Consider the following 12,500-nt stretch of genomic DNA (forward strand, 5'->3'; position numbering starts at 1 on the left):
CATGTTCTGACCGCCGTGATTTCCTGTGCGCCGCTCAGGCGAGAGCATGAGCAGCGAGACGTCCAACGGCTATCTCAACGACGCCGACGCCAGCCTGCTGGCCTGGCAGACCTTCGAGGAGGAGCCGCCGGACTCGCCTCCGCCCAACGACCTGAACTCCGACGCCGACCACCAGCGCAGCCTCCTGCTCAGCCACACGGAGGCGCTAGCAGGTAAAGCACAGACATGGCGAGCCAGAGGGGAGATGCACCAGAGGTTTTGATCCTGGTGCCTTTGGCATGCACACCTCTGCCCCCCCTGCTGTCATTGTTCAAATGTTCCCAAATGTTAACGCCGTGCGTTAACTGGTCCAGTTCATGTCAAACCAACATGCAAGAACAGTCCCAACTTCTGATAATTTACTTGCATATCTGTCATGTTTTCTTCTTCAAAAGTTGTGCTTGTGCGTGTTTTGTGAGTGTTTTCAACATGAATCAAATGTGATCCATCACTTGTAAATCACAAGCACTGTCTGTATATAAATTGTGATTGTTTGTGATTGTTAATTCACATCAGACCTGGGACACCTGTCTGTCTTTTGAAGTATTTGAAGAGCGCAGAAAGCAGTTCTCCTAGCAAACACATTTGAAATAGTTGAAGCATGTGCATGCTCCGATAGATTTTCAAATACATGTGCGATCCTGAGCACATGGATCAGCTCTGTGTCTGCTAGTCCTCTACCAAATACTTCCCAAAGGGCTGGGCAAGGACTCCAGGTCTGAGAGACATTTTTCTAAATGTTGTGATTGTGAGCCTTCCGTGTACCCTTGACTGTGTCTGTGTGGTTCCACTGTCTCCTCATATCACCCCCCTCCCCACCCCTCGTCCGTCTGTGTTTAGGTTCCGAGTGCCCCCCTCCCCCCCATTCCCCACGTCCCCCCGCCTCACCGGCTTTGCTGGTGCCCACCGGTTACCGTGACGGCACCCAGCTGCTGGAAGACGCCATGCAAACCGTCCTGCACATGCCAGAGGACCTGGGTACTTCCTGTCTCTGCTCATAGGCCATGGCTCCGCCCCGCTCTCACCCTTGCTCGCGCTCTCGCTCTACTCATCCACCCTCCTGCCTTCCTCTCTCTTCTCCTCCCCTGCACTCTCTCTCTTTCTCTCTCTCCCTCTCTCTCCTTCTCTTTCTCTCTCTCTCTTCCCCTCTCTCTCTCCCTATTCCCTCTCTCTCCCTCTCTTTCTCTCTCTCCTTCTCTTTCTCTCTCTGTCTCTTCCCCTCTCTCTCTCTATTCCCACTCTCCCTCTCTTTCTCTCTCTCTCCCTCTCTCCCTTTCTCTTCTCCCACTTCTCTCTTTCTCTCTCTCTCTCCCTCTCTCTCCCTTTCTCTTCTCCCCCTGCTCTCTCTCTCTCTCTCTCTCTCTCTCTCTCTCTCTCTCTCTCTCTCTCTCTCTCTCTCTCTTTCCCTCCCTCTCACTCTCTCTCCCCTGTCCATTGCTGGGTTAAGCACCTACCCCCTGCACCTCCTGTATGCCGCTGCAGATCTAACCAGTCCTTTCATTGTGTGTATTCATGCTGCATTATTAATTGTCACGACCTTCCATTTCCTAACTAATCACATTTTCCTTTTAACATCACTTATCATTATTTTGTTAGTTGAATCGATTCAGTTATGATTCGATGCACATAATATAAAACATTTAGTTATAGGTTTTAGCGTTCCAGTCCTGCAAGGTCAGTTTGGCCTTGGCCAGAGTCCCAAATGTCTGCCAGTCCAATTCTGTGACCCACACAGCTCTTGTGTATTAATCAGCATGCAGTGATTTGATTACTTGGCACCCTCTCTGTCTAGTCCCATAATTTTCAAAACAATAATTGCAATATAGCTGTAAAGTGTGAATAAAGATGTTGTAACATGTTGTTGATGAAGTTTACAATGAGCCCCATGAGACTAAGATAAATTTTGCCTTTAAAGGAAAACTATGCAGGATTGGCAATATCGTCGCTGGTTTCGCGTTCGCTTTTCGTTTTCGCTCGTTTTATGCTTGCATATTTCTCTGCAGAGCTTCCCCTACAGCTTTAGTGTGTGTATTTATATGTATAAATTGCCAGCGTGGTTCTTCTCGTTCCTCGTGCGTCTCACTTCCAGATGTAAACTAGGAGTGATCGCTCCATGGACAAACTGCAAGGCTGCAATAGCGGATAGGGACACTGGGGGCGAGAGGATATATTACTTTTTCAGATAAAACTGGTCAGTCAAGCAAAACAGCGATTTCTAAGCAATTTTATGACTATGAAAATGTTGCATAGGGTCTCTTTAATTGTTCACAGATGCTTCGGGTTTTACTTCTTAACCTCTCACAGTGCATCTGGTTATAGCGTATGTTCACTATTTGTTGCTACTTTTCTTTCATCAGCAGTGTTTTTGTCCTTCCGATTAAACTATTCAGATTTAAATATTCATGCCTCTGTTTACATGGGGTATGTTCTATTCCGATCAGGTGCTCTCAAGTACTTTAGAATCTTCGATCGGAATATACCGTTGTTGCCTGCTTTTCCTTGAGAAGACACAGCAGGCAATCCGATTGACCATATTCAATCTGTTGCATCGGAATAGGAACGGAATACTAAAACATTAAATTCTACAATTAGAGTAACTACTTCATATATCCTCAAGGTGGCGCTTATTGAATGAATGAGGGTAATCCCATACACACTGTCAAATTTTAAAACGTAGGGTTCAGGCCCCAGCCGTGGCGCAACTGGCTGGGGCACCTGCACCGCACGCCGGCGACCCGGGTTCGATTCCCGCCCCGAGGTCCTTTCCGGATCCCACCCCGACTCTCTCACCCATTCGCTTCCTGTCTCTCTCTACTGTCCTGTCAAAATTAAAGGCACAAAAGCCAAAAAAATATATACTTAAAAAGTAGGGTTCAGACCAAAGATTCCCGACGAGATGAGCTGCAATTTTCTAAAATCTTGCAACTGCGACTAAACATGTTGAATGCTCTGCGACGGCTTGCGATGGTTTGCAACTACGTGCAACTTCTAATTCACACCGCAACTCGGTCTCGTCGCGTCGGGAATCTTTGGTGTGAATTGGGCTTAAGAGGCACTGAGCTAAAACTCTTTGCACTTTTTCCTTTTCCTTTTTCTTCGTCTGCATTTACACAGATATATTGTGTATTTTTTTTTAAATGTATTAAGTATTGCAAAATTGCTACATTGTGATATTATCGTGGGGCTGGGCAGGTATTTTGAGTTACTCTGTGATTCCCAACTGTGACATTAAGTAAATGAATAAATAAATTCCTGTAATTTCCTTTTTGTCGGTCACTCTAGTTTTGTACTGTAGATAATCCATTTTCTGTTCTGATGTCATTTCCTCTTTGTAGGCCACGCTAGTTTCATAGACATTTGTCTGATTATTCATATGCCCCCCACCCATCTACCCCTCCCTCTCTCATCTTAACCAGACTCTCTCCCGTGTTTCCCCCTCATCCTGCTGCAGTCCCCGTGCTTGGCTTCTCCTCTGGGTGTTTTTCCACCTGCATCCCACCGGTGTGCTGTGCTGTGCTGTGCTCACTGTTAACCCCACAGGACCAGTGTTCTTGCATGTGTGTGTGTGTGTGTGTGTGTGTGTTTGACCTCACAGCACTCACTGGCCCCCTCCTCCTCCTCACTATTGCTGTGTGTGCTGCTGCTGCCAGTAGGCTGGAGGGCCTCATCCTGCTGCTGCTCATGGGACTGAAGCATGCAGCACTGTGGCCTTCTCCGTCAGGCAGCTCGAGCTGCCCACTCTCCCTCTTTCTCTCTCTCTCTCTCTCTCTCTCTCTCTCTATCTATCTCTATCTTTATCTATCTCTATCTTTATCTCTCTCCCTCTCTCTCTCTATCTATCTCTCTCCCTTTCATTCTCTCTCTCTGCCTGGTGCTCTTTCTCTCTCCCTTTCTCTCTCTCTCTCTGTCTGGTGCTCTTTCTCTCTCTCCCTTTCTCTTTCTTCCTCTCTCTCTCTCTCTCTCACTTTCTCTACTTGTGTCATCCGTCCATCTCCATCTGTTCATATCTTGTTTTATTCTATATTTCTTTGGCTGTCTTCATCACTCTCTTTCTCTCTCTCTTTCATGTTGTTTCTGTCACGATCCCTCGTTCTCTGACGCTGTGTTGTGTCGTGTGGTGTGCGTCTGCAGACAGCAGTGAGTTCTTGGCGGACGACGTCAGCATCATCGCGGGGGGCAGTCTGACTGGGTGGCATGCTGACTCCGCCTTCGTCCTCTGGAGGAGGATCCTGGGAATCCTCGGCGATGTCAATGCCATCCAGTGTCCCCGCATCCACGCCAAGGTGTTCAGCTATCTCTACGACCTTTGGCACAAGCTGGCAAAGGTACGTCTGCTGTTCTTTATGGTGGGATCTGTGCGCTAGCAAATGAACGTCATTCACATTCATATTCAGAGAGATTTATTTGTCACATAACCGTCTAGAGGTTTTAATGAAATGTAAACCTGGCTAAATTCATGACTGTGCAAACTGGAAAAGAATATAAATAAAACAGATAAAGGATATTTAATAATGATTCAATTGGATAAAAAAAAAGATAAATATGTTTATATAATAAAAAATATGTATATACAGTATATATTAAAAAGGCCCAGTGTAGCCTATATAGACTACCACTGATTGTAAATGACAGCAGTTGGAACCACCACATTAATTAAGTCCAGGGTTTCCATTGAAGTGGCACGCATGTCTATATTGAGGAGTAGAGCACCTGTTGATCGTGCAGGTCCATTTCGTCCTACAGATCAGAGACAACCTGGGCATCAGCGTGGACAACCAGTCCTCTCTCCCTCAGCCTGTCTTCATCCCCCCTCTCCGCATGCTGGCCTCATGGCTGTTCAAGGTAAGAGCAGGGCCTTGCTTGGGCTCTCTGCTGAGTTACAGCACAGCAAAGTCTTTATTCATGGGTTCCACAGGTGTATAAAATCAAGCACCATGATTATCAATGCAGACTGCATGGTGCTTGATTAATAAGTATATAAGTATATATATTTTTTGATCCCGTGAGGGAAATTCGGTCTCTGCATTTATCCCAATTGGTGAATCAGTGAATACACACAGCACGCCATGAATGCACACAGTGATACACACAGTGAGGTGAAGTACACACTAACCCAGAGCAGTGAGCTGTCTGTCTAAACAGCGGTGCTCGGGGAGCAGTGAGGGGTTAGGTGCCTTGCTCAAGTGCACTCGGTGGCCATCTTGGTAACGTACTTTGGGCAGTTATGGGGCAGCTATTTTCCTATTCAAGTGATCTGGGAGGCATACAGGAAGGGTTGTTTACATTACAGGAAGGGGCGGGATATGTGTAGACAGCTGCCATATTGGCCTTATGAACTAACTCCATGCATTGCTATGGAGGTTTCTGTGACTGCTGAGTCTCTGGTTATAGGTAAGCAGTCTAACTGAAATATTAGGAATTTCCCCTGCACTAGTATATAATTAAACACATTTACTGTTTAATAATCACATGTAATGAACTCATACATAAATAAGTATCTGATATTTATATGGGATTTTAATTTATGCTTGACATGATGATCATTAAAGTATGTGTTCAAATTAGACCAGAATAATTAGCCATAACTGAATGAGGTGTGTAGCTCAGGTGTGTTTCTGGCTTGCTTCTCAACTTTGTAGTTAAAGTCAAATTTATATTCAGTCACTCACAATTATATCTAGACTACTACTTTGGTAATTACTTTGGAAACATGGGGTTAGGAGCAGACTTGTCTTTTTAGTTTAGTGCTGGAGCAAATTGGTTACTAAGCAAAAGAAGGGAGAAAAGACCATCCTTTGCGTAGGTTCACTTCCATAAAGTTATGCAAAGTGCTACTTTTTCTCCCTACTATTATTCCTTTGTCAATACGCTAAACCTCCGCTGCTTTGTACCCCTCACCTCCCTCCTGTTCAGGCCACCATGTTGCCATGGGAGTTCAAGGAGGGGAAGCTGCAGGCCTACAGACTCATCTGTGAGCTGATGACCAAGCACCAGGACGTGCTTCCCAACAGAGAGTTCCTGGTGCACCTCTACCACGTCATGCACAAGGGCTTCAACAGCAACGACCAGGTGAGGCTCCGCACCTCTACCTTCACGTCTGGTGTAGTCAAGTTAAGTTACTTGAGAGCTGTGGTTCATAAAGTGCAACTCTGGCGAAAATTTACCTCAGACTCTTTTTTCTGCATGAAAACTCATCAAATACATGTTAACTGGTCTGACCTTGGGACCCTCAATTCCCCAAGGTCGTTGATTTCGTGACCCATATTTTAGCGTTCAAGCCAACTGATATGTGGTAAGACGCGCAACATGCCTGTACTTGTTTGGAGCTGATGCTGATGTTAAGCACATTTTTTGAAGTCGTCAACTCATGTCCCACCTTTCAAATACTCCACAGGTTTGTCTTTGACAGGAGGGTGCTTTGTTTCCACGTGACGTTTTAGTTTGATGGTTTCATGGTCTCATACTGTGTGCCAGCAATTTACTGCATACCACACACTGGGGTTCCTGTTCCTGTTTGTCCTCGACATAAGTGAATCCATACTTCAGATATTCAGGGTTGTTTTGCCGCTTTACCGCTAAAATTATATCAAATACTGCTAAAGTCTCACGTAGGGCGCCTTTCACAAAACCAAAATATCAATTGATTTCTCCTACGGTATTGAAATGTTTCTCTGCCATTTTCCACCCTCATGGATACCTCATCTAGGAAATCGGCTGCTTTTTTAGCTGAAAATAATACACATGACAATTTGCGTACCTGTCCATGCGCTGTCATTTCCGTAGAGCTTTTAAATCAAGCGATAGTCTCTGTAATGGATTTTGCTTCCTTACGTTTCACCACTAGGTGGCAGACCACTCACACAGTTTCGGTTTGAGATCGTTCATCGTTTGATGTGCACCATCAGCAGAGAGAGAATAGGTCTCTAAATCTGCACAGCACATTGTTTACCTCCCATTCCGCTGTTGACAAGAGAGGATAATTTGACATTAAACGATTTCTCTGTATTTAGTTTTGTCTGTAGTCTAATGGTTAATGTGAAGAAGTGAGGTACATAACAGGAAAAGTGACTACTATTTAATAAGCAAAGTCATTACTGTAAGAGTAGTAAATATATTCATATTATTAATGTATAATATTATGTTCATTTTATAATATTAAGTATATTCATACTACAAATAGGTTCATGAGGTCTCTGCCATAGTATCATTTCATTAAAGATTTTTATAACCAACAGATCAAATGAACAAATATCTGCTATCCAGTATATGTGTATTGGCCTCTGCAGATATCACAACACATGGGGTAAAATTCCAGATTTTAGATTATTTCCGTATAATCACACCCAAGGCCAATCACATTTTTGTTTTGTTTTTTTGTCACTGGTTGCGTCCCCTACTGGCAGAGGCTGGAACTGACGTTTCGGTCTCATCTATTCATTGGCTCCGACTACTAACTCGCAGGAGAGAATAATCGGTCCGTGCCCATATCTCCAGCTTGTTCTCCCACTGCAGCTCCAGGGAGGAGATCCCAGCCCTGTTGGAGGGAGGAAGGGGGGGGGGGGGGGGGGGGGGGGGTGACTGAATGAATGATGGAGATGAACTGATAAAAAGTGAATACATTCCTTTGTTTTGTCTCTGAATGCCCACATATCTTCGCCTGGAGGATAGCTATATTCCACTCTGGCACGGGCACAAGCTCATTAGAATGTTTTCCATGTCATTAAATAATGTTGGAACTCCCGTCGCGTTTGTGTGTGTGTGTGTGATTAATTAAGGATTGAAGGCTCGGTGGCGTTTTGTGTGGGGCCTACGCTGGCAAGGATTGTGTGTGTGTTTCTTTGTGTGTGTGTGTGTCTGTGTGTGTGTGTGTTGAAGGGGCCAGAATGGGGATCTGTGGTCTTTTGTTGTGATTAAATACAATATGTAGCAGACTGGAAGAGGGAGCATGTTCAGATTTTGAGGGTTTTGAGAAAGAGAGACGAAAATTGGAGAATAAATAGAAAACGTCCATTTCCCCATTGAAGCATCACTGGATGACTAACTGTAATGTGGCCTTTTATTTATATAGGTCATCTCTTTTTTTTTTTAATCTAAAGCAGTAATAGTTTAATGTATTTATTCTTTCTAATGTACAGTGTTAACTATTGCCATATATGTCATATTTGATTACAGGACATGCTATAGGCTACAGGACAATTGGCATTTAAATGTATGCTGAACTATGTACAGTATGGCATTAGTCATATGTTTTTCTGCCGTACTTGTGAAACGGCCTTTCTAAATTCTGTTGCTCTTGAGTTTAGAATGTCCTGTTTCCCTGAAGCAGACACTACCGAACATCCCCAAAAAAGTTTTTTTTCCTCCATCAGAATGACTCCAGTCAAAGTTCTAGAGGGTCTTTTAAGCAGTCCGTATGTCCCACCATGATACCGAATATAATTTGCAACTGCTGCTCCCTTTATATGCTGAAAAGACGGCGTCTTGGAGCGCATCATACGTGTCTGCCGGTTTGTGACTCGCATGTGTGACTCACACACACAAATCATGTCGGCACACAACTGCACCTGCCAGAGCACCTCCAATAAAGGACAAGCGTTTTGTCTAGCGTGATGTTAATTGTGCTTGCGATTTGCTTTGCTCTATAAAGGATAAAGGACCTTTTTCATTGTGTTGCCGGCCGTCCTGATTTACCGCAAATCGCTCTGTTTGTGTGCACAGGTCGAGCACCGGCGATTGCCCTCCCTGCATTTCACCAGGAAAAAAAAAAACAAATAATAATAATAAAACATAAAAAAAAACCTGTGATTGTGCCTTTTCACGGTTTGCTTAGTCAGTGGCGTGGCAATATTTCTTCGCAAAATGCAGTACACAATGGACACACACACATACACAGAGCGATGGGGGGAGAAATGGCATGATGATTTCCATGAAGGAGCGAATCAAAATGAAACACCATTTCACTCTCAGTGGCCGCCAGAGTCCAGGGAAGGGGCCCGGAGTCCCTTTTGGCGGACTTTGTGTTAATGTGTCCTTTGTGTCACGGCAGGCAGAACCCACAGCCAGGGGTCGGGGAGAAGCCCCACTGGGCAGAAAGCATCTCCTGCCCCCGCACCCCCCCCCCCCCACACACACACACACACACACACACACACACACACTCAAACACACACACTCAAACACACATCACCTTTATCGCAGGCACAAATTCAGATTGGATGTGCCTGCATTTACAGACGATAATGGCATACGTTCCGGGGAATTACAGCTTTGGTTAGGGCGAGCGTTTCAGGTAATCGCTCAGCCTTTTTTCCAATGCCATGGCTAATTGCAAGCAACTGTTTCTGTGTCTCTGAGGTCAATTATTGTAGAAATGAGGGTAAAATGTCCCTCCTTCCTAAAACAGACACTCCCACCAATTTCCCGTTCCCTGTTGGAGAGCTGTGTTTGTGTGTGTGTGTGTGTGTGAGAGTGTATGTGTGTCTGTTGAAGACTTGTTTTATTGCTGCAGTTGGTTTTTATTCATCACTGCTAAGCTAACCACCCTCCCCCTTCATTCTCCTTCCTGTGTTTACAAAGGATTCAATTAAGGAGATGAATGTAGCAGGTAGGGACGAGAACAGCGGCGTAGCAGGTGTTTGCTGAGGTGTGGGTTGGGTAAACATGCGTCGCAGCACACGTCCTCATGTTTGAGCGTACAGATTTCTCCATGTCTCGCCCATTTAAATAACAGGAGATGCTCAGAGAAAATGCCCGGGACTCCTACTTCTAGGCTTACTTATTTTCTGAATTCTGTGTCACAACAATCTGTGACCAGGTTGTCAAATCTAACATCTTAAATGAGTGGTATGCATAGGACATTTGCGTTTGCATTTATTCGTTTAGCAGACACTTTCATACAAATACACCATCACACATGCAAACACATATTGAACAAGCAGAAACATTTTGTTGAGCTGATGTGTGTGTTAATTTAGAAATGGAAAATTACATGGTGTGCATTTGTTTCTTCTATAAAATCTCGCTTGGTGACTCTATGTAGATGACCTGAATTTGTTTACATGAAGGAGGGATCAGGAATAGGTCAGGTGGGCAGGTTGTGTTGAAACTGGGCGTTGTGGCATTACTCTTGGTGATTTTACAGCACTTTGCTATTAACAAGCCAGCTTGCTGTAAACAAATCTGCCATTTGATTGTAGTGTACTTGTAAGTCACTCTGTATGGAAGCATCTGAGTAAATGAGTAGATGTTGCTGTATGTCATTAGATTGAGCGACTCCATCTGCCAGTGGGTTGAGCCTCATCAGACAATACCTGAGCACTGGTTTTAATTATGTGTGTGTATGAGCACGAGCGTCTGCAAAGGTCAACAGAATAATTGTTTTGTTACGGTCCTGCCAATATGCTGTGACAAGCCCATATGCTCTCCCCATGTCCATCTACGTATGTTTAAATATTTACCTGCCACGGCGGCTGTATCTATTAAACTTAGTCAACAAATGCTCCGCGAATGATTCATCATAATGAAACCAATAGAAGTATTTGTCGTGGAGGGCCTTGCAATATACATTATGTTAAACAAGTGATGCTGTTTTTTCAGAGGATCTGACATTTTGTGACATGAAAGCTTCACAGGACCTTTTCTAAAGCTGTGTGTACTGAAATGACCAGGTTAATGATCTTCTTTTGTCCTCTCCCCCCCCCTTTCTCTCTCTGTTTGTGTGTGTGTGTGTGTGTGTGTGTGTGTCCTCCTGTGCCTCCCGTCAGGATGTGCTGAACACTGTGATCAGGTGGTGCTCGCCGCGCTTCTTCTTCCTGGGTCTGCCCGGGCTTCACCATGCTGGTGGGCGACTTCATCACGGCCCGCTGCTCGCGTCCTCAGCACCGACTCGTTCGAGGTGAGCCGTGAACTCCCCTTGAATTAGACATCTTGAATTTCCCTTGGGGATCAATAAAGCGTCCGTGCCAGATCCAGATGCCCACGGTGACCTGAGTTCAACCCAAGTCCAACCCGGGTCATTTCCTGATCCTACCCCATCTCTCTCTCCCGCTCACTTCCTGTCAAACACTTCACTGTCCTGCCATAATAAGTTCACTGTCCTGCCCCCCCCCCCCCCCCCCCCCAAAAAAAATAAAACTATACTTACAGTAGTTTCCGGTGTATTAACCGCATTGTGTATAAGCTGTAGGACAGTGTTTTATACAAGTTAAAAGAAACAAAATCATATTAATACTATATTAACTGCCCCCCTGTATTAAGCTCATGGCTGAGGAAATTTAGCAAAATCAATGTATAAGCTGCGGTGAAAAAATAAAAGATAAAATAAAAAGTTATTTTGTGATGCTTTCCCTCATCCTGCTGATATTTGACCTTTGACCTTTGACCCTTGTCTCTCTGTCAGGCTCCTCGGATTGAAGCGCAGACCGTCCTGGGCTCGCTGGTGTGCTTCCCCAACCTCTACCGCCAGATCCCCTCGCTCATGTCCACCCCAGGGTCAGACGATATAGAGGTCGGCAAGGAGGACATTAAGGTACTAGAACGAGAGTGTGTTGTGTATCTTGTCAGTTGTGTATTTGTACGCAAGAATGCAATTTGTTTTCGTAATTGGTGGTTGGAAATTACTGTAATGTTCACACCTTTACATCACAGCCTGGATAAACAAATTATCTTAAACTAGAAAAGCACTCGGAGAGAGAAAACCACCAAGCAAAAACCGCCCTCTGGATCCAGACAGTGATACGGATCACTTTAATTGTTTCTTCCTGGGTCATTTCAGACCTTCCCTGAAAATTTCATCAAAATCCATCCATAACTTTTTGAGTTATCTTGCAAACAAACAGACAGACAGACAAACAGACAAACCCCAAAGAAAACATACAGTAACCTCCTTGGACGTAATTAGTCCCAAATAAATAATTTGATTTACTAGACCAACATCCTTAGTTATAACCAAAAACTATGTTGTAACATGTTGTAACGCTCAGAAAACAAACGTATTCAATGCTCTGAAAAGGACAGTGTTTTACAAAATGTTGGTTCACATACCTATGTATATGAATACAAGGTGATTGCTAAATGTCTTGATTGCTATGATGGCTGAATATGTTCTGTCTGTTTCTTTCTCCAAAGGAGTTTCTGGTGAACGTTTTGCTGACAACGGCACGCAGTGAGCTGAGTGAAGGAGCCAGGTATGCTAGTGACTGTAAACAAACCAAATGATCCGCTCTTTCCCTGCTGTCTGGACACTCTTGTATGAGGATCAAAGACGAGGTGTGATTGTGATTATTATTGTAAATCAGAGACACGAATCAGAGACACCACAGCGTGTGTGTATTCTCTGCAGGTGTATCGCCATCTGTAGCTTGGGCATCTGGGTTTGTGAAGAGCTCGTACAACAGAACATCCCCCATCAGGTCAAAGATGCCATCAACGTCCTCGGGGTCACGCTGAAGGTGAGGCTGAAG

The 12,500-nt window shown here is 44.6% G+C and overlaps 1 protein-coding gene across 1 annotated transcript in view; it reads left to right on the forward strand.

Annotated features, from left to right (window-relative positions):
• The window catches only part of ralgapa2 (Ral GTPase activating protein catalytic subunit alpha 2), a 127,751-nt gene that overhangs the window by 54,310 nt on the left and 60,941 nt on the right, over nucleotides 1-12,500 (forward strand). Inside the window, 11 exon segments of the mRNA XM_062523250.1 lie at nucleotides 39-212; nucleotides 880-1,017; nucleotides 4,171-4,364; nucleotides 4,783-4,881; nucleotides 5,953-6,108; nucleotides 10,803-10,868; nucleotides 10,870-10,899; nucleotides 10,901-10,933; nucleotides 11,438-11,566; nucleotides 12,166-12,224; nucleotides 12,380-12,488. Coding sequence (XP_062379234.1) covers nucleotides 39-212; nucleotides 880-1,017; nucleotides 4,171-4,364; nucleotides 4,783-4,881; nucleotides 5,953-6,108; nucleotides 10,803-10,868; nucleotides 10,870-10,899; nucleotides 10,901-10,933; nucleotides 11,438-11,566; nucleotides 12,166-12,224; nucleotides 12,380-12,488 — 1,187 coding nt within the window.

This window comes from Sardina pilchardus, chromosome 20 (genome assembly GCF_963854185.1).
Source record: "Sardina pilchardus chromosome 20, fSarPil1.1, whole genome shotgun sequence".
NCBI lineage: Eukaryota > Metazoa > Chordata > Actinopteri > Clupeiformes > Clupeidae > Sardina > Sardina pilchardus.